The sequence below is a fragment of the Palaemon carinicauda genome, chromosome 33 (assembly GCF_036898095.1).
Source record: "Palaemon carinicauda isolate YSFRI2023 chromosome 33, ASM3689809v2, whole genome shotgun sequence".
NCBI lineage: Eukaryota > Metazoa > Arthropoda > Malacostraca > Decapoda > Palaemonidae > Palaemon > Palaemon carinicauda.
Window position 1 is genome coordinate 62,525,662 of NC_090757.1, and position 27,213 is coordinate 62,552,874.

The window sequence follows — 27,213 nt, forward strand, 5'->3', positions numbered from 1 at the left end:
GTCAGACATCCATCTCTCTCCGACTCAATTTGTCTCACAGCCTTGCTCTGTCTCAAATCCCAAATATGATTATAGAGAGGTCACCATTGTATAATTATAAATCGCCTCCATCATATATGATAACGGTAATCATTAATAATAATAATAATACTAAAAATAATGATAACCATAATAATAAAAACAATATAATAATATAAGGAGTATAATTATAATAATAGTAATAATGGTATCAAGAGTCAAAGAATAATAATCATAGCAATTTATTATTATTATTATTATTATTATTATTATTATTACTATTATTATCATTATTATTATTATTATTATTATTATTATTATTATCATTATTATTGTAATAATACTGATATTATTGTTGTTGTTGTTGTTGGTGGTGGTGGCTGCTGTTATTATTATATTTATTCTATATTAATATCAAAAGTATAATAATAATAATAATAATAATAATAATAATAATAATAATAATAAATCATAATAATAATAATAATGATAATAATAACAATATAATTAAATGAGATTATGGACAAGCAGTCAGAGAGAGACAGAGGAAAGAAAAAAATGTGAGAAAGAGGACACGTGCTCCTCTTTAGATTGCCTGGAGCTTCTCTCCGGACAAGGGCTTTCGATTGCCTTGGGGGATTTTTGACGGTGCGTCTAGTCACGTGACTCAGGTGTCGAACCTGCTGACGTCACATTAATAATGGCCATCCGAGCGAAAGCTGCGCGTGGGTCGACCTGTTTATTCTATTGGCCTTGATTCTAGCAATGACCTTAATCATGCAATAGAGGAAGCTAGATGTACTTGAAAAAGCTAATCCATTCTCAAATAAATCTGCCTCTAAGATGAGGCAATGCGTGTGCCCTATGATTTGAATTTTGGGAAGAGCTGCCATGAGCCACAGCAAATATTTACACTGTAATAAACATTTTGTCTAAGCTTCAACTACAAACAATGTCAGAAGTTTTGGAAACGTCTATAATGGAATTATTCAGAATTTTCATTGACAGTTTGTCCTATTAGCTTTTGAATAATTGTGCTTTAATTATGTTCACGAGTCCATGTTGTTGAGAACAAGTGCTATGCAAAGCAGTTGAGATTAAATGTCATAAGGTGGAAGTTTTCTAACTAGCAGTCGAGGAAACGCTAAGTATTTTGTGGAAGTTTTCTAACTAGTGGTCAAGTAAACACAGTACCGGTAGTTTATACGTGGAAATATGTTTATGGAAGAAAGGCAAAGCTTTAGAGTAATTGTGTCGCAGAATAGAAGCAAAAATGTCAAGGAATTAAAAGTGACACCATTATACAGTAGTTTCTGTTACAAGCTAAGCTCTAACCCTATTTGTAAATGCAGAATATTACAAGCTTAGGGGTCCCATAGGGAAAGCAAAGCCATAAATGAATGATGAATTGTAATATAGAATTATATGATAACTTTTTGATGGATAGAATTTGAATATGTATGTCAACAAGCTCAGTAAACAAAACCAATGAACAAGAATATGTCTTGAGTCATTTGCACCTGGTATGAACAACTAAAGCTCCATTTATTCAAATACTTGATTTTGAAGGGTGTCCTACAATATTGTGGAAAGAAAATGCAAGACCTGGAGTTAATGGTATAACCAGTACAGTATTTGCATCATGGATGAAGTAGTCAGAAGATTTTGATGCCAAGAGTGGCTAGAGTTATCAGAATTATACATGTACAAAGAGCTCATTTAATAACTTTGCCTGAGATCCATATCTAGAATAGGGATAAGGATTTTAACCTGTTTGGGATCCTGGCCGGGAGAGCTGTTATCTGAACAGGTGATGCCAAAGTACAAAAATTGCATTAGAAAGCTAAATAAATTATCTGTATATCACCTGCGGTTACCCAAACAGTTGATGTCAAATTTCGTCATTGGATCCTCAGGAGGTCTATTCATATCAAGATTTTGTCCAACTGTTTAAGATCCGAATTCATAAAGGATTGTAACTAGTTTTTCTTAACCAGTGTAGTTATAAATGACAGAAGATGGGGCAAGAAACAGTTCAAAGAAAATGTGTAATTAATCTGCCTAAAGTTTACACTATTAATACAAACAAAAAAACTTCTGTTGAAGTCAAGTATCAAATTAGTGAAAGCATGTCTTTTTTCTCCTCAAACATTTTTTTTTCCCCTCCAGAAACTGAGTTCATTCATGCATAATGATCATGATATATAGAAAATTTGGGTTAATCAAATACTCTAAATGTATGTAGGGACTATGTATATTGACTCTGCCTATCATTGAGATTCCTGCCAAGTGACTAAATACTCGAGGTGTGGCTGTGTATTGAATGGCTGAAAGGTTGATCATTCTTCATTATGGTTGGATTAAAAGATTTTTGGTATTGTACGGTATCTAGCATTTCGCAATATGTTTTGAGTGTGTGAAAGGTTACTTAGTCTTCACCATAGGTGCATTGATATCCAAATGAAACGTTACCCTTTATATCCGAAAGAATGTATTTTCTTGAAGAATGCTTAATGACATTTTTAACGAAATGTTTTCATGTAATTCCTGATTTCAGCTAACAGTAAATCAATTGAATATTAATCCTATGGCTTTTTTCTTTTTTTTCATTGAACATTTCTCTGTATCCAATTGAAGTTCTTCCATAATTGGTTTTAATTAATTAAATACAAGAAATAAATTTGCATATCAGTTATTTAGTTGAAAATGCAGAAGTATGTACAGTATACTGTTATAATATTTCTGGGTAACATAAGAGCAACATTACTGTTTAGCTGTTAGAAGTGGATGCTATGACCAAGAGGAAAATGTTTGTTGGTGCTTTAACTTCTTGTTTAATCAATTTAAGTAATAAGTGTGTTGCTGTTTTCTTTACTTTATAAGGTTCTGATGCAAATGCTTTATCCAATACAAAGGGTTTACCTGTACTGTAAATGTGATCTTCCCTATTCTGTTTTATAGATTATTCTTCACTGTGCACTATGTACAGTATGCAACATTGACTCTAATTTTAAGATATGTAAGCACTTCTGGTATGTCAATACCCTTGGTTGGCCCGAGTAAGCGATCAAGAGTAGAGGTAGGTTACGGAAGGGATTTCGATAATTAAAAACAGATAAAGAGAAACCAGGATTAAAAGTATTGCAACGTAAGACCTTCGCTGCAGTCCCACCTGCCAAGTACCATCTCCACAAGAAAGAGCAGGTAAGTTTGTTGACCTTTGGGAGATGCTAGTCTGTTTAGCAATTCAGTTTAGTATCCTGTGGCTTGCTAATAATTTTGCATGGCTGATTGCATGTGCTTTTCTGCTTTGGCCTAAATGACAAGGATTTCTCGTAGACGTAACTTTGTCGTGTACCTGACTTGCTCCTTGTCGTTTAGGCTTGTGCTTTGTCCATTCCCAATTTTTTCAGCCCTTTCAGCAACAAATGATAGAGCAAGGATACTTGATTTATTTGTTGCGAGAAAAATCTAGACTTTTGTTGCATTTTATGGGAAAGTCGTATTAATAGCCTTTTGGGGGTTTTGTTTATTTCATACCTAAATGTTTTAACTATTAAAGATGGCAGTTATGTTCGTATTTAGACCAACTTGGAATGTGGTGAATGCGATTTCAATTATTTTTGGCCGTTGAGAATTAGAGATCACAGGACTTTCGCCTACAAGGAAGTTATCCTGTAGTTTGCATCGATGACACATGGAAGAACTTCCCACATTTCTTTAACCCAGAAAAGTACACCACAAAATATGGTAACCTTTGAATTTGTCATGTGCTGTGTTATTTCCACTAATGGATATGTTTGCCATCATTATCAATACAGTACATGTAGTGTCTTGGTATGTTTTCATTGTTACGATGGCACTCTTGCTGGGCATAGCACATTATAATTCAAAGTATCCTTGGATTGTGACCGTTCGTCAAGCAGCAGCTTATTAAAATGATGAAATTGTGCTTTGCACAGTAGATCAGAACATTATGGGAGTGTCCTGTAAGGTTCAGCTTTTGTTCTGTCACTGAAATAACCTTACCCCCAATAGGTAGTTAAAAGCAATTAGTCATAAATTGAATATTCACCCGTGGTCTGAAAGGGTTGGAGAAAGGGACTTATACGTTGATACGTACGTTAACAAAGAAAAAAAAAATACAGATATTTCTATTAACTTCTTAAGAGAAATTTATCACCACCCCATAGTTGGGGTTTGGTGCGAGAGAAAGAAAGATGCAAGGCCCATAGAAGAGGCAGTGTATTCTAGTCCCTTTCTTCTTCCCTGTTGCAGATCGATAGAACGTGCGATGGGTGAAAAAAAGGACCAAATCAGGCGGCTTGATGAGGAGATAAAACGAGATGGGGAACGGAACAAAGAATTAGAGAAACATTTACAGGTTGGTATTTTCCTGTAGTAACACTAGGGAGAAGATACCAGGGCATGTTGCCAGTGGTGTTTTCAGCATGCTTCCAACGTACTCTTGTGTATGTTGCTGTTTGCCAAACTACTGGTTTTAGTTAGGTGTGCTGCTTGAGAACACTTTGCTGCTTTCATGTTCTTGCCTTCTTAAAATTGTTCATTTCAATGGTATGTATCTGACAAAATTTGTTTTACGGTTTGAAGGATCACTGTACTTTGCAGTGACTAAGTGGTTGAATGAATGTGTATAAAGTTGTTGCTTTGCATGAAAAGAGATGGCTAGTCCTTCATTCAATAATTGAGACTCCTTGAACTTTTCAACGAAAAGGTAGGTAGGTTAGTAAGTGCTCAAATAATTTTGTATAAACATTGCATTTAGTAGGTACATTTTATGATATCCTGGAACTGCACTAAACCCAGTGTGTTTATGGCTTTCATTTTCTTCATTCTTCCTGTATTTCTTTTGATAATTTTTACGCATTGTTAGGAGATAAATCAGCAGAAGTATGCATCCTTTACTAATGACTTGTTAATCTGTTTCCATGCTTGAAAATTGCAAAATTATCAGCAGTTTTTTCCTAATATTGTGGGGTGCTGCATGCATACAATAATCTCTCTCTCTCTCTCTCTCTCTCTCTCTCTCTCTCTCTCTCTCTCTCTCTCTCTCTCTCTCTCTCTCTAATATCTCTCTCTCTCTCTCTCTCTCTTTAATCTTTCTTCTCTCTCTGTGCTTGCTTGTGGCCCTTGAGGCTTGTCTTTTAAGATAGGAAGCTTTTGGGAAAACCAAACAAAAGCTTCAATATCTATATGGATGCAGCAGCATTTGGAAATGTTGCTTTTCAAGCTACCCACTAAATCCCTTAGACAAACCATTATATCACCATTTCACGCATCTCATTATCAACATCATCATCATCTCGGTCATGATTTTGAATCGGCTTTGCATCATTAACATTCATTGTTGTCTCCTCCGTGGCCCATCTCCTTCCTATTCCGCCCCCGTTGTCCTTCTGCTCAGGTCTCTCACCAAGGCTGTCAAGTCGAAGCAGGATCAAATTCAGCGGTTGGAAGATGAAATTGTTCGCGATGTTGATCGGAAAAAACAGCTCGAAGTGAAAACTGAGGTAGGAAATGCATGGCAAACTGACCGGCAAGGAATCTTAAATCATTGATGGAAAATACAAAAACCTGTAATTGTGAAGAGGATGGAATGCTTGGCCTCAAGTTCCCAATTCTTAGTTTCATTAAACTTTCTTCCAAATTTTGTGGTACTGTTAATGATGGGCTGTTTAGCGCATGGTCCTGCATGATAAGAATCCAATTTTCTATTGTAATGGGTAGTAAACACACACTCACTCTCTCTCGCTCTCTCTCTCTCTCTCTCTCTCGCTCTCGCTCTCTCTCTCTCTCTCTCTCTCTCTCTCTCTCTCTCTCGCTCTCGCTCTCTCTCTCTCTCTCTCTCTCTCTCTCTCTCTCTCTCTCTCTCTCTCTCTCTCTCTCTCATGTATTCAATATTGAAAAAATTAAATTATTGCCTTCCATCCTCTTATTTGTTGCCTTTTTATTCTATATCATATTGAAAGTTATCAAAGTTCATTTATTTGTTAAAAAAAAAGAAATACACAGGAAGGAGATTCTCAGACTTATTTTGGAAATGAAGCATTTGAAAAGTGAAATGGATAAAAACCTCAGCTTTTCACTAATGTTAACTTGAGTAAATAAAATTAAATTCCCTGTTAGTCTGTCATTTTGACCTAGTTCAAGTTGAAAAGTCATTGAGGTAGGTTTGATTTAAAGATGTTTTAATTAGAAATTAGGTTTATTTACAAGAATAGAATTTTTTTTGTTATTTAGTGATTGTCTAAATATTTTATTTATTGCTAAATGTTTGTTTGTGGTATTTTACAGGAGCTGTCAACTGACACAGATAACTACAGACAAAGTATTGATGAACATAATAAAGTCTTTTATGAGATGAAGAAAAGAAAAGACCAGTTGCAAAGCGAAAGAAAGTAAGGATTTGAAACCTTAATAATGAGCTTTAAGTCACGTGCTTGCTTCTGCTTTTAATCTGGAATCCAGCTTGCTTTTCGCTTCTACAATACTCTACTTGATGCTTCGCCTAACTGTTTAGCTTGATATGAAAACTTTATTTTTCAGCATGATTGATTTATTGGCTTGGTTTTAATGTAGACATTAAACATCCTTTATTTTCCTCCAGGACAGGTAGAGCATTTATAGCTCTTAGTGTTCCAGTCTTAAAAATATTGAGGAATATTGAAATGGTAGTTAGCTGAATTTTAATGGGGTTTTAAGTTTCTTTCATATGTGAGCAAAGTTGTTTTGATAGTTTGTATCTTTAAAAATGACTGGTTTATATTTGCTCAGTTTATGAATTGATTTCTACGAGTCATTTTTTGTAGTTATTTAATATTCTGATCTTTTATTGACTTTTTATTTACCATTTCATTGGTAGAAGGATCAGGAAATTCAAAGTACAGTATTATAACCCAGAAGGACGAATATTCTATGCTTAAGGGAAAAGTATAGTAAGGGTATATAGAAAGAACTTTGACGAGGCGCATTTACACTGACTCGCAGCGGTGGCCTTTTAGCTTGGAAAAGTTTCCTGCTAGCTGATTGGTTAGAATTATCTCTCCAACCTATCAGCGATCAGGAATTTTTTACGAGCTAAAAGGGCCCCGCTGCGAGTCTGCCTCGCTAATAAGAATTGACTGTATAGTATGTTTGAGATACTACTGTATTGCCTGATGCTATTGTAATGTAAGCTGTATTTTGAACTTGTATATTCCTACTGTACACTTTATACAGCATTATGTGCTTATGTATCCTGGGTTTTGTGCATGTTTCTAAATGGTTGGTTTTTATGAATCTTACGTTTGCCTAATGGTTAATTTACTGTTAAAGTTTGGTTTCTGAATCCTGCTGCTGCCTCTTTTATTTTTTTTGTTTTATTTGTGCATGATTTTAGTCACTGAAATTTATTTTATAGGATAGTACCAGAGATGAAAAATTGGCTGCTGATGTGATTGAAAATACAAGTAAAACATTGTGCGCAAGTGAAACTACACAGCGGAAACTTAATTACGAAATCAGGTTTTTTATAAATAATGCTGACGATTTGAATGTTTGTGTGTGAAGGTTTTGTTGTGTTACTGTCATATTTGCTTGTACAGTTTTGCCTTGCTGCTTGATATTTTTTAGTGTAGTTTTGTTTTGTTACGTGTGAAGTTTTGCTTTAATGTTTTATTGCGTGTCCAAATTCATTAATGTTGTAGTGTAGATATTTCTCCAATTTGTTTTAATATAAAATCTTTGGAAATATGGCCAGTGCCTTTGGTGAAAAAACTTTTATGTTCAAGATATCGGCAAAAATATTAGTTAAATGACAAATAAAAAAATGCATTTGCTTTGGATAGATTGTTTTTGTGTCTATACTGAGTCACATTTGTTCTGTCTGTTACGTGAACCATACTCTGTCAAAGCCCTTTGGACTCCATCAAATGGTATTTTATGAATTTTAAAACAACTGACTGCTAATAACCAGCAGATAATTTTTTTCAATTTCATAGTTTTTAAACCCTTATATATGCCTTTGGAAGTTTTATTTTATAATTGAGTATTGAATTTAGAGGTAACTTTCCTCAAATAAGTTCTCTAACCAGGTTGTTCAGAGGGCGAAAGATAGTACTGCACTGTACAAAATACAGTACAATACATGTATCCTAATGGCTTCAAGGCACTTGTAAATTTAACGAAAATGAATTTCATAAAATTTGACAAGTAGTTAGTTTTTATGTTTAGTAAAATGTAATTATAGTGCTTTATATTAATTTTGTTTATATTTTCTTGATCTATGAACTAAATTTAACTTTAACATGAAAGTAAATTGTAAATGGAAATACATTTCCTTGGTTTCAGAGGCAATTGTTGAGTATTGATTTTAAATGTATTATTCAATGACAAATATCTCCTCCCTTACAGTGAACTTTGGCGCAAGGAGAATAATCTGCAACAGAATGTAAGTTCCTTGAAAGAAGAGTTATCTCGAGCTGATCAGTCACTACGGTCTATGGCGGGAAAGGTGAGAAATTCATGTTGATTTTATGCTTAGATTCTTCTCCTAATCTCCTATTATAACCATCTATAAGTTGAAAACTTTTTTACTGTAATTTTTTTCCTATGTATTCTCATTTTTATTAAATAAACTATAATTAAAATGAAAAAAATGACATTTCCTAGAAATGAAATGCATATATTTAAGATGAAACTTGGGATCAAGTTTGGGAACAGTCCTTTGGGAGAAATATCAGTCTTATCAGAATCTAGTTATTACATTTTTAAAGATTTTGTAACATAAAATAAATGTACTGTATTTGTAAACAGTTTCTTTTGGCCTAGAGCTTCACGAGTGTTAGACAATCTGGTTAGAATATGAATTGGTGTAGTCTTTCTTTGTTAACTTTATATTGAACTCAAAGCACTTTGCTTTCAATAAACAACCTGAAGTATTTTTTAATGAACTTTTATAAAGGCAATCAATGAACAGTGAACACGATGTTAAATGATTGCAGTGTCTCTTCCCCCTAGAAATCTGATTATTTTCGTCTTGCAGCCAATCCTCAATGGACGTGATAGCGTACAAAAAGTCCTGGATACCTTCCGTGACCGTGGAGGGCATCTTGGAGAAATTGCCACCCAATACTACGGTCTTCTCATTGAAAATTTTGAATGTGAGAGGTCAATTTATACAGCTGTTGAAGTCACAGCTGGTAACAAGTATGTATCCTCAGGACCTTCCCTATATATTTGGAACAGAATTTTCACTCAAATTTAAATTTAGATGTGAATATATTTGCTTCTGTCAAAGGATTCTTTTTAAGGTTTTGATTAAATGGTCTTTCTTGACTGAACTGGAAAACACTTGTACAGAATTTTGTTACTAATGTTTTCAAGGTGTAAACCTGTAATTTTACATTTTATGTAGTTCTATGAATCAAGAAATCGGTCTTAATAGTTTTGTAAACTTAGCTTTATATTTGAGATACCTCCACTGCAAAGGGAAAAAGTGCATTTTGTTATGTTAACTTTATTATTATCAAATATCTGTACCATAACATCATACTTTATATAACCACATCACTATTAGATATATACAGTATAGTAATTTGATCTTTGTCCATTTGTCATTTATGTGAACTTTGCTAACTGGCATGGACAAGATTGGTAAAATTTGTGGTAGATGATGGAGAAGGAAGAGTTCTCTTCCAGTAATGACATGGGCCTTACTTCAATTCCAAAGAGAAAATGTGAATTTTGTAACAATGGAAAAAACATTTAATTTGTTAGAATTAAAAATGATGAGTTGATTACTGATCACAAAGAACTATATACGAAAACTAAACATCCAAATGAAGTTAACTACGCCATGAAGATTATACAGTAGTACTGTACAGAAGCTGGAGCACAAATACCAATGAAAATAATTGCAAACATCCAGGGAATGAGAAAAGATGGGTAAAATTTCCATTATGCCGGCTCACTACTAGATAAATTATTATTGATAGAAATTAGCAGACTTGCAATTAAGGGGACTGTCCGTCATGGTGTTTTGACAGACCAACTTTCAGAAAACAAAAATTCGTTTTATTGTTTCCATGTATGGAGAAACATATCGTACATACTCTCCAGAAGTTTCAACCCATTATTTTTTTTTTTTACAAATAATGAAGATATAGCGGTCTTTAAATGATGACGTCATCCTTACTGTGTTGTCTGCATGACTGAGTTTGACAGAATGGTCTTTATTTTTGCATTTAGCGATTTTTTTCACTTTAGAAATCTTGTACGTCTGGCAGAAATTGAAGGCATTGGGAGAGGGTAGGTAAACAAAAACTACAAGCTACGAGAACAGAAGCCAGAGTTTCCAATGACGTATAGAAGTTATAATGCATCTGTTTGTTTACTTGCATTTCGTACGTACATTATCTTTTCACAATGTCCTCGGGAACTAAAGCAAGGTCAATGTTACCTAAGGTCATAAAAAGAACAAAAAGTAAGCAGAGAGCAAGAAAAAAGAATCAAGAAGAGATGGAAACATGAATAAATACAAAGCTGGAACATGCTAACTAAAACTCTGGCAACAATGAGAGGCCGCGGGCAACTCGTGACATCCTTATGCCAAGTGTATTAGTAAACTCTATGGTTTAAATACCTTGTTTAGTGTGCGTTTATATAAGAATTAACAATATAAGTACAAAGTAAGGTTATCATAGTAATGTTATCTTGATTTTTTTAAAGAAAAGCAAAGAATTGTTGCAAATCTCTGGGAGCTAGTAACTCAAAAACATAGTTATTCACACTTGTTTATTGTTCGAGGAATAAAAATCCCACAATTTTGTGACCAGAATCTTGATTTTCCTTTTTTTCATGAATATTTTACATCTAGATGAAGAAAATTAAGAAAAAAATCATTAAAAAGAACAAGGAAAATCAGAAATCTGTCACACAAATATTCAATTTATAAAGAAGTTTTGATGGCATGATTTTCAAAACAATTGATATCATATTAGTGGAGAAAATTGTACCTGAATATTTTTTTAAAATCATGATTTTTTGCTAATATATATAAAAAATTTTTTGATCAAATGTCTTGAAATTTTTATATGATGAAGGTCTCCTATGTGTCTAAAACATATATAGAAATTGTGTATTTTGAATAGATAGAAAAAAAATTCATGGCATCGCGGTCGGTCCCCGTAATGTAAAATGTAGAGAAAAATAAAGTAACACTTAGATGAAATAGTGAATGCATTGCAAGAAGTTTTTTGGAAGTGTTACTAGGAAAATTAATGAAAATTATTTCATGACATTCTTGCAGAAAGAGTAAAGCAGGGCTTCACATTCAGGGCATGGGAAGCACAGTAGAGGGCTCAATCTAAATTTCCTTGAAACCAGACATTATATAAGGCTGTTTTCTTTTAAACAAGAGGCAAGCTTTGCACATAATTCCTTAAATAGAATAATGCCAATTTTCTCTTCTCTTACTCTTGTTTGAGTTTACAAAGTTGTTACTTCATTATACCATTCTGGGAGTGAGTATACAGTAGATAATTACCGAAACCAATTAGTAGCCACATTTTTATTCCACCAGGTTGTTTCATCATATTGTAGAGTCTGATAAAATAGGAACACAGATCTTGAAAGAAATGAATAAGCAAAAACTGCCCGGTGAAGTGACATTTATGCCACTGAATCGACTGACGGTGAAAGATATTGATTATCCACAGACAAATGTAAGTAGTAAATCTTCTTATTTAAAAAATAATTCAAAGATTGTATTTTGTACTTTAAAATCTTATGTTTATCGGGAATAATCGGTTGATGCTTGTAGTTTTAACTAGACTATATACTTGATATTAGTGTCAGGAGTGATCTTTTGGTAATTGATTATATTTTTGCTCAATAATTAGTCTAATATTTGTTTATATCCTTTACAGGATGCCATTCCTATGGTTAGTAAGCTAACTTACTCAGATCGGTATCACAAAGCGTTGAAGTACATTTTTGGAAGAACTTTGATATGTCGAAACTTGGAGGTAGCAACACACCTTGCTAGATCTACGCGTTTAGATTGTGTCACTCTTGACGGTGATCAGGTAATATTTATGATTGTATAGAATGTAATTTAATGAGTTTTATTACTCTTTTTCCCGGCCGTGTTATAATTGCGGTCGGGCTCCTGCCTTTTTACCAGGGATCAATGACTTCGTGTTGGTTTCCTGTTGACGTTTCATAGCAAAACTAACAATGGAGGATAAAAAGTGAAAATTTCTTTAGAAACTAATTAATTTTTACATACCGCATGGTTACATTTATTGTAATCTCGGAGGGTTGATATGTTGAAATACTTTTCTGTTTTCAGGTTTCCAGTAAAGGGTCGTTGACAGGAGGATACTTCAATACGTCTCGATCTCGCTTAGAAATTCAGAAAACTCGTTCCGAGCTCCGTGATCAGATTACAACAGCAGAAACTGAACTAAGAACTCTACAAGACACTTTAAGAAATACTGAGCAGGAAATCAACAAGATTGTGTCAGAAATGCAGAAGACGGAAATTAAGAATAGTAAAGCTAAGTAAGTATGGAATACTTACCCTGATGAATAAAAACTAGGCATTTGCGTATAACAAAAGCTTGTAAGTAAAAGCAAAAGGTAGGAAATGTTTAGGCAAAAAGCTATTGCTTAACATCATATGAATAATTATTTTCACCGTTAGCTTGATGTAGTTGTAGCTTTTGGTTAGGGACCCAGCCACATCATGCCCCTTATGCGCTACGGTTTATTAATTTCCAACGGATCCAGCTTTAAGCATTTCTGTGAATTCTTTCCTTTTCACCTAAGTGTCTGTTTAGTATCTGACCTGATGCATATGCACAACAGTTGCTCAACGTTATCATTTATTGCTCTTCAAACAGAAACTCTTCATCCCCCCAGAATTTAGCTATGTTAGGGGTAAAATTACATATGCAATTATTATTCTTGGAATTTTTGCAATAATTATCCATACTTCATATTGCAAAATTGGAAGTCTAGCTGCCTAGAACACCTTTCACTAGTCACACGTTCTCAACAGAATTATTTTATTTTAGTGAATACTTTCATGAATGTTTCCATTTCTCATAGGATACCAATCGCCCCCAAGCAAAAGAAGGTTATTACTATTATCATTGATATTCCTCATTATTATACGGATCTTGAGTTCTTCAAAATCTAACTCATATACAGTACACTCCCTGGCCATTAAACATTTATGCTAGGGAACACTTCAGAATTGAAAGTGGACTGGACTTAGCCTGCTGCTTGTAAATACTTTCCTACCGGTATTTATACGTTTATCACCATGGTTTTGAAATTTTCTAATACGTTTATGAGTTCAATCCATTGCTCCAATTGCGTATGGAAACCGATAGTTTTCAGACTATATCTCTTAAGCATATTTTCCTATTTTATTCTCTGATTGGGGTAATTTCATCCATATATGGGCCTTTCCAGCAACTTTCTTAGAAATGCTGCCATCAGGTCCAGTTCACAAGAATTTCAAGCATTCATTGAGCTGCCTTAAACTTTTCTAAGCAATAGCTGTTTTATTCATAGGAAATTAAGAAATTGCTGATAAACTTTTAAGCATTTGCTTGTGCTAGAGCAAAAGCAATTACTGTTTTTATTCATTGGAACTGAAGCAGTTACTTTAAAATCCAAGAACAAGCACTTGCTGTAAGTTTTATTCATCAGGTTGATTGTACCCTCTTTTGTCATGTTACCAAAAGCATTTTCTTGAAATTAAGATGCAAGAAATGTTCCAGAAAATTTAATTAATATTTTATTATAGAAACCTCTTCGAAAAAGTCAAGACTGATATCCGGTTGATGAAGGAAGAATTGTCCAGTTTAGAAAGAACGAAGCAGCCTAAAGAAAGGTCTCTCTCCCAGCTTAAAGCCAACCTTGAAGCAATGATGGCAACCAAGGAAGGTCTGGAATCTGAACTTCACCAGGATCTTATGGCTACACTTAGTGTCCAGGTATGCAATACTTTATTTAGGTATTACCTATGAAGTCAGCTGTCATTAGGTGTGCCGTTACATTGGAAACACTGATTTATTCGGACTACTTATGAAGCCAGGCTATGTAGAATTGTGTAGGTGTAATATTTCATTTTTTTATTGTGTACTTTGGTAAATAAAAAGACTACATACATAATTTATTTTCTTGTCAGGGTTTCTTGTTTTGGATTTTGGATTAACATTTTCTCAGGCATCTGTTCCAATGCGATATAATGCAGTAGCTATGTATGTGATTGGGGTGTCCATGAAAGTGTGTAGTTGAGAGAATTTTTTTGATGAAAACTTGCTGGAGCTCATAAAACTATTCCAAATAAAGCAATAACATTTAAATTTTGACTATTTAACTATTTATTTTCTTTTGAAATAACAAGCGCTTTAGGCCAGCCAGTGTAAATAAATATTGTAGATCTGCAGTCTTGTTGGCCAAATTTTTTTTTCTATAACCAGATATTCTCTCTCCTTTACCATTAGAGGTTAAATACTCCGCCTCTAGGATTTAAAAAAAAAAAAAAAGTTTCCTTGTCAACTATTAAGTTTTGATAAGAAATGTTTATTAATGTAATGTTTTTGTTCTTAGGACCAGCATGAAGTAGATCAGTTGAATGATGACATTAGAAGACTGACACAAGAAAATAAGGAAGCTTTTACGCGTCGTATGAAGTTAGAAGCTGACAAAAATAAGTTAGAGAATCTTTTGACTAACAATCTTCACAGAAGAAAAGATGAGCTTATGCAGGTATGGTATTCCTCTAGATTGCATTGAAGAAATTTCTATGGTTGTTTTTGACTTGATACATCTTTAATGTAAACTTTCGACTTAATACATCTTTTATGTAAACTTTCAAAATTATGAAAACTTTCCTATTACAGTCATTGAGTGTGTTCTGTTACAGTGAAGAAATTATTTTTGAAAAGGATGCAGTGTTTAAGAAATTTTTTTGATTATATGACATTCTTGTTTTACAGGCTTTACAAGAAATATCGGTTGAAGACAGAAAACGGCATTTAGAACATAGCCAGAGTGAAATTCAGCGTGTTGATAGTCGTATTGATGAGGTAGCTGTTCAATATAAGGAAGTGGAAAAGAAACTTGTTGAGCACCAGAAAAAGGAGAAGGTATGATAAGATTTTTGATGGCCACATGACTTTCTTTGTAAACAAATCCAAGTAGCATCATCCCATTTTATTAGGTAATAAACTTCTCTTGCATGCCCCTATGCCCTCAACTAACTGTCATTTCACGGTTTTGTGTGAATTTATAGCATTCATTCTCTCTCTCCCTCCTGCTCTGATCAGTGTTGTTAACGCTATATTTTATTTTCCAGAGTTTGAAATCGGAACTAGAAAAGATGAAAAACAAGGAAAAAGAAGTTATGGAAAGAATGGAAGAGGACGCAAAAGACCTTGAAAAGATGGCATCGAAACAAAATCTTTTGCATCAGAAGATCGATGAATGTACAAAGAAAATTTGTGATTTGGGTTCTCTCCCTTCTGAGGCTTTTGATAAATACCAGGTTTGTTTTCCTTTCTGGACATTTTTATTTCCAAAATTTTTTTGAAATTCATCGATAGATTAATTTTGTTTCATATTATAACTTATTTAAAAATTTTCTAGAATTTGCCAACGAAACAACTCTTCAAGAAATTGGAAGGAGCCAATGTTGAACTGAAGAAGTATTCTCATGTCAACAAAAAAGCTTTAGACCAGTTTATATCCTTCTCAGAGCAGAAAGAGAAACTTATGGCCAGAAAGGAGGAATTGGATAGAGGGTATGTCTTCAAACTTGTTTTTAGAAGCATAGACAATTATTTGTATGAAACTCCCCTGATCTTTATATTGCTTTTCTCTTTAAGCTTGGAATGTTGATGTTACTCCTTGAAATAAGAAATTTTCTCATTTTCTGTATAATACACACGACTCATATCCAAGAATGTAGTACAGGGTAATTGGGTCCAATTCTACGGAAAGATTTGAAAATTATTGTGTGTAATATGGAAATACAGCTCTACCTAAAAGTAAGTTATTCAAAGGCAATATAGGGTATTTAATGGATCAGGAATACTAAATACCCTCTCTCTCTTTAACTGGTTACCCACCACCTCTTTGAGTCATCAGTGTGAACATCAGAGGATGATTATGTAAATAAACAATTGAATATAGATTTTTTTCATATTTTGTACACATATATATACATATATATATTATTATATATATATATATATATATATTATATATATATATATATATATATATATATATATATATATATATATATATATATATATATATATATATATGTATGTAGAGAGAGAGAGACACACACACACATATGATGTTCATGTACGTAACCACTTTCCTCTTCACTGGTTAGTGGCGTCAAGGAGGTAAGCTATTAGCTGATATTGTTAGAGGTTGGTCTCATTGATTTACTTGAGGCATTTCTGTATTGGAAATAAAGGAAATGGGAAATATTTTAATTTTATGGGGGTAATGCCGACATCCCAAGCTTTTAGAGACTAAAGCAGTTTAAATAAAAGGATTTTAATGTAAAACTATTCTGTTGATATACAAATGCAGACTTCGTAGTCACTATTATAAATTGAAAATATTACGTCATAAATTTTCACGTAGTGCATAAGTATTTAAAACCATTTCTTTTTCAGCTATGACAAAATCAAAGAACTCATGAATGTATTAGAACACCGGAAATATGAGGCTATACAGTTTACATTTAAACAGGTAAGAAATAATTTGTTGAAAATTTAATAGATTTTAGAAATTTTTTTTGTTCCGACACATACAAACCTTACGCTATTTATTAGGGTATTACTTTCGGCGCAGCTGTAAGACGAGCCATGATAATTTTATTGAGGGATAACTACCCCATCCACTAGTTGGGGGGGGGGTTTAGTCTGGCTACCCCCTCTCACTCACACCTCTCGGCTGAGTAACCACTTAACTTTTTGGCTAGGTAGAGGACGGACATGCTGCCCTTCTCTCCCGCTAAGGCTTGCCTTGATGTGGTTTTTTTTTTTCTTGTGCGTTTTCATTTATCTTAAATATATGAGTGTATATATGTATAAATGGAAATATATGTTGTTAGATACGTGTAACTTTAATTGCTGTTGACATTGTATCCAACTGCCTCCGAGAGTTTGGAGAAAGCGCTCTTCCCTGCGACTGATGGTTGGCAGGTTCTCAACACTGCTGTGTGTTTGTTTCATTACAGAATTAAAGTGTATTACAGTTCAGGTCCCTTTCGAGGAATTATCTTACAAGGAAGGAGACATGTTTCCAAAAGTATTTTGTGCAACGGAGCATGAATTGTAATTGATAACAACTTTCTTTTTTCACAGGTAACAGCGACGTAGAACACAAGGCCGAGTGCTATGGCCGCCCTGGTCATAATCCTCCGCTCCAGGTGGTAGCTCGTGAGCTGCCTTTATTACGAGGTAGCATTCGCTGTCAACTTACAACTTTATGTTCCTCCTTCGAGGGGAACTTCTATCTCTCTCGCGAGAAAGAGAGAGAGCGTGATTTTTTTTTTACGCCTATGCTTTTTTCCCATAGAGCTGGGAGAAAGCTTGCCTTTGGGGATGTCCACCTTTGGGAGGACTTCTCCCTCGTTCGCGAGAGAGAGTTTCTTACGCCTACGCTTTTTTCCCATAGAGCTGGGAGAAAGCTTGTTTTAGGCGATGTCCTTCCTCGGGAGGACTTCACTCGTTCGCGAGAGAGAGATTATTAAGCCTACACTTTTTTCCCCTAGAGCTGGGAGAAAGCTTATCTTTGACGATGTCCTCCTTCGGGAGGACTTCTCCCTCATTCGTGAGAGATATTTTACGCCTACACTTTATTCCCATAGAGCTGGGAGAAAGCTTGTCTTAGGCAATCTCCTTCGGGAGAACTTCCCTCTTGTTCGAGAGAAATAACTTGTAGGAGCTTTTGATCCACCAGGGACAGTGGCAGAGCTTTCTCCTAAGCAGGTTATCCCTTCGGGGGAACGAGTCTCTCGTCCTCGAGAGAAAACTGCCCCTGGGCATTGGCGGTCCCCCGTTACGCTTATGGTTCTCCTTCAGGGGTGGAGCAAGAGCCTTCTCTTAAGCGACATTCTCCTTCGGGAGAACAAACCTCTTATGCGGAGGTGTTATCTTGTACCCGCTGGTTCTCCTTGATCCTTCGGGGTCTCGTTCGATCACCCTTTGGGGCTGGCGTGATCGTTGAACTTTCGGGCTCTCGTCATGTTGATCCTGCGGGTTCTCATGACAGTAGGAGTCCTTCGGGACTCTGCTCGAGACCTTTGGGTTTCAGTTACGAGGAACTTGTACCATCAATCACGCTGACTTTTCGGAGTCTCGTGACAAAGGAACCTCGGTTCCTTGTTACGCTGATCCTTCGGGGTCTCGTAACATTAGTAATGCAGAACCCTTGGGCTCTCGTAATTTTAGTCACTCTTAACACTCCGGTGTGTTGTGACAGGGAAACTGCGGTTTCTCGTTACGCTGATCCTTCGGGGTCTTGTAACATAAGGTACGCTGAACCCTTGGGCTCTCGTAACTTTAGTCACCCTTAACACTCCGGTGTGTTGTGACAGGGAAACTGTGGTTTCTCGTTACGCTGACTCTTCGGGTTCTCGTAAAATTAGTTACGGTGAACCCTAGGGCTCGCGTAACTAGTCACTCCGACACTTCAGTGTTTAGTGTCAGGGAAACTTTGGTTTCTTGTTGCGCTGACCCTTCGGGTTCGCGCAACACAGTTCACGCTGAACTTTCGGGTTCTCGTGACCAGTCATTCTTTTTATGACAAGTTTTTAAACTCTCGTTGTGTTGATCGTTCGTGCTCACACAACACGAGCTGTCGTGAACCTTTGGGTGAGCGTAACAGTGAGTTCTCTCACCAACCTGAGAGCTCTCGCTTGCACGACCAAGTTGGCGCGCACGGCCAAATTGGCGTGCACGACCGACTTGGCGCGCACTACCAAATCGGCGTGCACGACCGTCTTGGCGCACGCAAGCAAAATGGCGCGCCATTTGCGTGAACATCCTGTTGCTCGCCATGCGCTCGAACATCCTGTGGCGTGCCGCGCAAGCAAAATGGCGATAAGGGGGTGCTGGTTCATCCTATGGCGCACCATATGCGCGAACATCCTGATGCTCGCTATGCGCTCGAACCTCCTGTGGCGCGCGAGCAACCTTATGCGTGCCAGGTGCGCGAACAACCTCATGCGCGCCAAGTGCGTGAACAACCTCATGCTCTCCACTAGCGCAAAAAAGGTGCGCGCAATTGGGTAGGGCGCGCGCACAAGCTCCCTTCCACCTACCAACAGTTCGGCGCACGACCATATTGGCGCACACGAACGGATAGGAGCGCACGCAATTGATTGAGGTGCACGAACAACTCTTTTGACCCTTCGGGGTCTCACAACGCAGTTCACGCTGAACCTTTGGGTTCTCGTGATCATAGCCATACTTTTGTGACAGAGTTTTCGGACTCGTTGCGCGGTGTTGACGAGTGCACAAGAGGCTTACTCTCATGACAAGAGTTTTCAAACTCTCGTCCCGTGAATTGTTCGCGCGCGCCCATCGTCATCAAGAGTTTTACTCTGATGACAGAGGGATGCCTGCTGCCCAAGGGTTTACACAGGTAACTATGACACAGTTCCTTTGGGTCCTGGTCACGTAACATGATTCCTGGAAATTCCATCAGGAATCAGCGACAGAGTTCCGGCGGGTTCTCGGCACAACATCCCTTGAGGTCGTGAGAAAGGAATTCACAAATAGATTCTGAACCCCTAGGTTCTCATCCGAATCTCTCTGTTTCTGCGATCTAGAGTTTTCTGAAAACTCTTTGGTCGACCGCCCCCCTCCTCTACGGGATGGGTCTTCCAAAGGTGTGACTTGATACGTCACTCTACACTCTCAGCTGATTACTATGTCAGCTAGTCTGGTTTCACCAGCACCGATCCTTTCGTTTTCAAACGAACCACCGTCATCTCTCCTCCACCTTCCCACTTCAAGTGGTTTGGTTAGCAGATGGATATGAGCGGGCAATGAAAAATTCTTTACTTTGCAGTTCATTTCCCCTGGCAGGCCTAGCGAGAAAGCGTTCGATGGCAACCCCTTTGGGTAAGCGGTCGATGGCAATTATGTCTGGCCTTCTTGAAGCAAACCCCCACAAACGAGACTTGACCCTTTTTTGGGAGACTCCTTCCTGAGAAGTTTTTACAAAACTTCAATGGGTGTTAAAACTTTGTGAAGGTCGTAAGCCTTCCCGGAGCATGCACTTTAGCCAAGACAAAACCGTGAGGTTATTTTCTTAAACTCGGTTCTACCGTTTGATGGAGGCAGCCTCCCCCGTCATTGTACCCTGGGTATAACGACTTGCTGTTTTACACGATAGTCTTTCGAGACTTTATTCTATCCTTACAGGGTTATTGTTTCAAAGAATTAGTCCCGAAGGAACATTATTAGCTGACGTTAAAGAACAATAGCAACAGCATGGGCATCATTACTTTACGAACGTTTCAAACCCCGGCCACAGGTAAACAGACATCCGTTTCTGTATAAGGAACACTGGCTAGCCCCTCACATAAAGAGGAGGGGTAAACCAATGGGGAAATGATCGCTTCTATAACTGTATATTTTGTTTGAGAACATGCTCGCTCTCATTCAAGAAAATATTTCAGTTAGTCAACGATCAAAATTCTTTCGGCAATAATGTTGCGATTCGTCGCACATACATTATTCCCGCAACCGGATTCGTTGCAAACGTTTCCTGTAGGCAGAGAATACGCATGGGCTAATTCAAATGGACAAATACATATATGCGTACAAGCGATCTTTTTGCCAATAAGGGCTATATACATCTTCCAATTAGAACTCTGTTCTGTTAAGTTGTATATTTATATCCCCTACTGAAACCAGGTTATTCAGTACATTACTTGGCTACTTTTCTGTAGCCAAACATACAGCATTTACGTTCTGCCTCCTTATAGGCATTTTTTCCTTTTCCCTGATCGGAAGTCTTAGTCTCCTACAAAGGCTTTGGCTGGAAACTTCTCATAAGCATTTCTGTTCCTTAATAGGGAACATTTAATATAAATGGTAGTTTCCCGATTGGAGACGGAGAAGTACGAACGTTTTTTGTCCTAAGAAGGAGAAACCTCCGTTACGAACGTTTCCAACAGAGTTCCGGACACGACTTTTAAATCGAACTACGCATGTATACTTGTCATGCGCACAGTTCGGGGTTACTACGCCGTAGTAGACTTATGCTCTTTACCCACCCAACAATAGATTGAAGATACGTCTCAATCCCCTCTTGGGTTTGGTTGGATGTGTCCGGTGATTACCGTACAGTCTCTTCTCCGGAAAGCGATCTCTATGGAGATTCGCTATTATAACATAAGCTGTACTGGTTAACTGGTTTACCGTTTGGTATCGGTCTTATTCGGCCAACCACAGTTAAGGATTAGTGGCAGTTGGAGGGAGAACAGGCTGTTCCCCTTCGTTGCAAGAGTGTGCAATTAATTATACGTCTCGACATCATCTTGAGGTGTGTGTATTGCTATGCACTCCCCCTCCCCCCTCACCGCTGGACAATCCCCGGATGATGGGTGACAGACGAGAGCTTCCGCAAAGAGGCCTGTCTTCTCGTTTTCCCTCTGGACCTGATGCTCTATAATGCATCAAAGAGGGGGGGGGGGGGCCTATGCCATACCATTCCATCCTTTGGCCGATTCAGAAAGGTACCAGCATTCACCTCTCTTAGAGAACCATCTAGCCGTTCAAAGCCTCAGATGGACAGAGGACAAGAAGTTGCCCCATCTGCTCGCGGCATTCCTGTTATAGGAATGTGCTTGCAAAACCACCCAGGTAGTGGGCTCCTAGTGTCTTGGAATCATCTTGTATCCAAGAAAGTCTAAACTTTGTGGGGTTCCCGAATGTGGTTATGCTCGTAGCGGCCCTGATCTTTAGGCTCCCACTCGACCGTTTCCCCAGGCCCTCAAACAAGATGTATTCCAAGACCGGTGGGGCGACCTAGAGGTGTGCCTTGTGCCGCCCCCCCCCCCCCCCATTTGGTCAGGTGATAAAGTCCTCAGCCAAGTCAGAATAAGCAGGATCTTACCAATGACTCCAATAGCTTCGCTATGGCATCCCACGGAATGGTTCCCAGACCTAATGCAGCCCCTGACGGAACTCCAATATCTTCGCTATGGCAACCCGCAGAATGGTTCCCGGACCTTCTACAGCTCCTGACGGAGTTCCGAGGGATCTTCCTCTAGGCACGATCTTCCAAGCAGCCACATGCTAACACTTTCCTAAGCCGTAGCTTTGCTTCGACTTCTCACCTGGGACGATCCTACACCACCCCTCTGAGAGAGGCCTTTTGCAACAGGTTACTGATGTCGTGGAAGGGGATTCACTCCCATCGATGCCTTTACTTATGCAAGTGTGAGATAACTTGTCCCCCGTCGGATCTCAACCTCCTCCTGGGAACGCGGTTCGGGTCCTTCAGTCTCTGAAGGCCCCTCTCTACGAACTTTAGGCCCAGCAGCAGTTCGCTTCCTTACACGGAAGATACTTTTTCTACTCACTTGGGCTTTTGACCAAGAGAGTTAGTGTGTTGTATGATCCAACCTGTGTTGTCTCCAACCCTAGGAGACGGGGAGAAGTAACCCTCAGTGGCGTTCCTGAGTGGATTGCCAAGACTCAAATCCGAGTTTGCTGTACCCTAGGTGCAGCCCATTTCGAATGAAGAGTCTTTGTTTGGTAACCGGAAACCCATGAACTGGGGTTTTACCCAGTGAGGAGTCTGTGGGGTTACCTTAAAAGAACAATACCAGCTCGCCCCCATGTGTCGGCAGTGTTGACCAGCACGGGGAAGGTCAAGAGGAGGACCTCAAGGATTTCCTTCCCCTCTGGGATCTGAAGGCAATCGAGGTTACTCTTCATCTAGACTCTCCTCCATCCCAAGACCCAGAGCTCGCAACGTCACTGGCATTGCTACGTCCCTGGCGTTCAAGAAACTAATCTGTGGTGCTGATACTTTAAGTGGGCTTGTGGAAGCGTCAATCGACCTTCACGGCCCACTACCTGCAAAGACGTAACCCACAAGAATATGGAGACCTTTTCCATTGGTCCTGTGGTGGTTGCACAACAAATGGTCTAAACACCTCAGGCTCCTTGATGGACAAGTAGCAGAGGGTTGAGGGCTGAAGCTACCCGTATTAGTCTGGGGTGAATGAGTAAGAATGCCTGGCTCCTTTCTTCCTTTCACCTTCTCCCCTCTGGGGAAAACAGCTCCGCAAGCCTCAGCATAGCTGACCTCACCTCGCTGCAGGTAAGACCCATTTCCCTTGTGCCTCCTAAGTATAGAAGAATACTTTGTTACGTCCACAATACCTTTTAGAGGGAGGGTATTGGCTAAGTCTTTAAGAACAATAGGTTCTGTACTAGAGTTCCTATGTTAAAGACAAGCCACACTTAGTTCCACTCACACACAAGCTTCTGCAGGCCGCTGTCAGTGCATTTCCTCATACCGGCACTTGATTTTAGTGAGGGTAGGGTTCCTTCTACTATTGATCACAGATCAAAATAGAGAGGACCCCGGGTCATGACCAAGGCCAGTTGGTGAGGACTTCCTCCCTCCTAAGAGTAAGTCACCTTAATAAATAGTGAAGGTTTGTATCTGTGTCGGAACAAATAACAAATTTGGATATAATTTATATTTTTCCTAACATACAAACCTGGTGCTATTTATACAAATTGGCCCGAGAGGTGTGAGCGAGCGGGGTAGCCAGTCTACCCCACCCCCGATCCGCTAACTAGCGGATGGGGTAGTTATCCCTCACTAAAATTATCATGGCTCGTCTTTCAGCTGCGCCGAAAGTACCCTAATAAATAGCTCCAGGTTTGTATGTTAGAGGAAAAATACAAATTATTTCCAAATTTGTTATATCACATATGTTGTTGCCAATGTAAATTATGATTGACTTCGGCTAATTCCTTTGATAAAGAGTTTTGTAAAATTAGTGCATGGGTCGTTATTGTAGTGGAGAAAGGTGAACCCTAACAAGACTCCTTGTAAAGTAGGTAAAGTACAGTGGCTCTTCAACATCCCTAGTTTGCATTGAAATGTTCTTTCTTAACTCTATGCTGTACAAGTCATTTAAGGTTGTAGGTATAATTCATCCTCTTCCATTTACATAATTGGGACATGTGATATTACTTATCATGCCCTAACTCCGTCTTGACTTGATTATATTTAGCTTTGGATGAATACATTCTAGGCCTAATTATTAGCATTGGTTGGCCTTTAATTTTATATTGCCATTTTATGAATTTACAGTAATTAAAGTGGAAAATTTGAGGGGTTCAGTGATTTTGAAATTTTCTTCAATTGCTTTTCCTTTCCATAGGTATCAAAATATTTTAGTGAAGTTTTCAAAAAGCTGGCACCCCAAGGTCATGCACAACTAGTGATGAAAACTGATCGAGAAGAGGAAAGTGAGGTAATTATGTTTTAGTTTAGTTTTCTGAGAGTAAGTTGGCTTTGTTATCTTCATTTTTGTGATAGAATTGTTGATAGTTTTAAAGTTTGTAAACAATTGATTGCTTAATATTTTGTGTAGGATATTTACCAGTTGTAAATATATTTGTTGCCTCAGCACCCACATAATCAGTACTTAAATCTTAAGCTAGTCTCTAGCAAACATAATGGCTAGAACTTCAAGTCATACCTGTTGCACACTCACTTGATGTTGAAGTCCAGATGAAATTAAATGTGGCATCGTAAAAATTGTCAAATCAAAATATCATTTGACGTATTAAAACTTGTAGTATGTAGACTTGGTGAGTAATATTCATCATAACCCTTCTCTCCTGAAAGCATGAAGAACAAGGCACTGTTGATAACTTTACGGGAGTTGGGATCAGAGTTTCCTTCACTGGTCGCAATGCTGAAATGAGAGAGATGAACCAGTTATCTGGTGGTCAAAAATCGTTGGTCGCGCTGGGTCTTATATTTGCCATTCAGAAATGTGATCCAGCTCCTTTCTATCTTTTTGATGAAATTGATCAGGTAAGAAATTTATCTTGAAGTATCATTCATATTTCAACAAAGAATGTGAGTAACACTAGTTAATGCAAAAATGACAATGAATGTGAGTAACACTAGTTAATGCAAAAATTACACCTGTTTATATTCGCTATTCATTTTATATATATTTTACAGGCTTTAGATGCTCAACACAGAAAGGCTGTAGCAGATATGATTCACGAACTAAGTTCGGATGCCCAGTTCATTACGACAACTTTCAGACCCGAATTATTAGAACATGCCAACAAGTTTTATGGTGTCAAATTCAGAAACAAAGTGTCTCATGTGGAATGTGTAGCACGAGAAGAAGCTTATGACTTTGTGGAAGATGACACAACACATGGTTAATAGACAAGTGAACATTTACTGGACTTTTGAATGTGGCCATGAAATATGGGCCTTGAGCCAGTGGAGTTGTTACACATTGTATTTAAGTATATTGAAGTTCAAAAAGATTTGTACAGAAATTTTTATACTTTCAGAAGTGCATTTTTGTACATTGAATTACAAAAAGTATCAGTAAGTAGAGCTTGTATATATAAATTTCTCTTACTGTTACCAAAACTATGTTTTGTATAAAGGATAGGATAATAGCCTATTTTTGTGCATAAAAGAGGGACCTGAGGTAAAGATAACTTTTTTTTTGCTAAACGTCAATTGCCAAGTTTTCTTAAAGGAAAGCCAATTTAAATTCAATTTTCTTTTATAAATTTTTAATCAATTTTCTCACATGCTATTTGAAGCCTAGCACTGTTGATATTCTTTTACAATTGGAAGTTTTTAAATCATTTTAAGAGTTAATTTTTTGTTTTATATTGAGAATTTCTAAGAATTCATTTTTTTATTTCAACTTTTTGATAAATAATATTTTCTTTTGTCATATGGAAACAAATGTCTTGGAATATTTTTTTTTCTATACCAAACAATTACAAAAATACTTTGTATGTACCTTAACAAATTCAATTATAATTTCTAGTTACAGTATTTGATTTTTGTTAAGCGATACTATGAAAGGAAATTTTTAAAGGCAGTTGAGTTAAGATATGGTGGAAAGTCCACCTTGTAAACAAAGCTATTTTTATTTTCTTTTTTAATAAAAGTATATTATAATGGTAGTTTTTTATTCCTTCTCCTCGTTGATAGTTGTTGATCAGTACACCTCGAGGTTACCAGTTCGGTGATCCTCTTGGGTGTGAACCCAGAAGCTGACTTTAGCCTGTATTTGCAGTGAGCGACAACGTGTCTGTTGACGATGCTTCATAGTGAGCATGACAGGTCATCTGGTTGTAATCGCACTCTCCTGGTCACACCTGTGAAGGAAATGAAACACTCCTGCAGAGCTATAGCGAGCGTGCCTTCATTCTTGAAGGATGCCTTTTGATTCTTGGAACTAGTTAGAGCATTTCAGCTGTCATTTCCTGCACCGGCCCAGTAGGTATTCTTTTTTCCCCTTTTGAGGTTTCAAAGTCCTCTGGAAGGGCACTCCACCATTAAACCGGAGATGCATGCATTAGCATTACTGCGATGCAGGCTCCTCCTGTGGTACCTTGCCCTCCACCTCGACAGCACCAGCTTTGAACCTTAGTGGTAGAGATTGGGTATTATTCTGATCAAACCACAGAAAAGAAACAGTAACGGCAGCCAACCCTCCCCCAAGGGATTCCATTCACCCAAGAACTAGCTGGGGCTCAAGCTCAAATAACCGACTCTTGCTGCCAAGAGATTGTCGAGTACGAACCTCCCTCTGAGGGAGCGGTTCCTCCCATTCCACCGAAGGTTTCAACCCAAGAAGGCTATGTTGAAGGAAGTATCTTCTCTCCTTGCGGCATTCACAACCCAGCCCCGAGAGTGGAAAGACACGAAAAATCTTCCAAAGAACAACCCTCGAACACCCAAGGATCCAGATCCTTAAAAGAGCTTTCCTGGTTTGACACCAGCCTCAACAAGACGAACGTGGGTTATCTCCCAAGTCTCGACTTTGACCAAACCCAGGATGTGAGTTCAGGGATGGATGACCCCTTTGATGATGACTTAGACCATTCTGAT

At 37.7% G+C, this 27,213-nt stretch overlaps 1 protein-coding gene across 3 annotated transcripts in view; it reads left to right on the forward strand.

Moving 5' to 3' along the window:
- Nucleotides 1-26,234, forward strand: part of SMC3 (structural maintenance of chromosomes 3) — a 73,470-nt gene extending 47,236 nt beyond the window's left edge. Inside the window, exons 11-26 of one of the 3 annotated variants that reach the window (XM_068357035.1) lie at nucleotides 4,297-4,402; nucleotides 7,439-7,542; nucleotides 8,431-8,530; nucleotides 9,062-9,225; nucleotides 11,600-11,741; nucleotides 11,946-12,104; nucleotides 12,371-12,582; nucleotides 13,838-14,027; nucleotides 14,647-14,805; nucleotides 15,036-15,185; nucleotides 15,395-15,583; nucleotides 15,685-15,839; nucleotides 16,734-16,809; nucleotides 24,488-24,580; nucleotides 24,958-25,149; nucleotides 25,303-26,234. In XM_068357035.1, coding sequence (XP_068213136.1) covers nucleotides 4,297-4,402; nucleotides 7,439-7,542; nucleotides 8,431-8,530; nucleotides 9,062-9,225; nucleotides 11,600-11,741; nucleotides 11,946-12,104; nucleotides 12,371-12,582; nucleotides 13,838-14,027; nucleotides 14,647-14,805; nucleotides 15,036-15,185; nucleotides 15,395-15,583; nucleotides 15,685-15,839; nucleotides 16,734-16,809; nucleotides 24,488-24,580; nucleotides 24,958-25,149; nucleotides 25,303-25,515 — 2,404 coding nt within the window. In that variant the 3' untranslated portion in view covers nucleotides 25,516-26,234. Of the gene's footprint in view, nucleotides 1-4,296; nucleotides 4,403-5,443; nucleotides 5,550-6,333; nucleotides 6,438-7,438; nucleotides 7,543-8,430; nucleotides 8,531-9,061; nucleotides 9,226-11,599; nucleotides 11,742-11,945; nucleotides 12,105-12,370; nucleotides 12,583-13,837; nucleotides 14,028-14,646; nucleotides 14,806-15,035; nucleotides 15,186-15,394; nucleotides 15,584-15,684; nucleotides 15,840-16,733; nucleotides 16,810-24,487; nucleotides 24,581-24,957; nucleotides 25,150-25,302 lie in introns of all 3 variants that reach the window. The other 2 variants (XM_068357034.1, XM_068357033.1) reach the window with 2 other exon arrangements.
- Nucleotides 26,235-27,213: the final 979 nt, after the last annotated feature.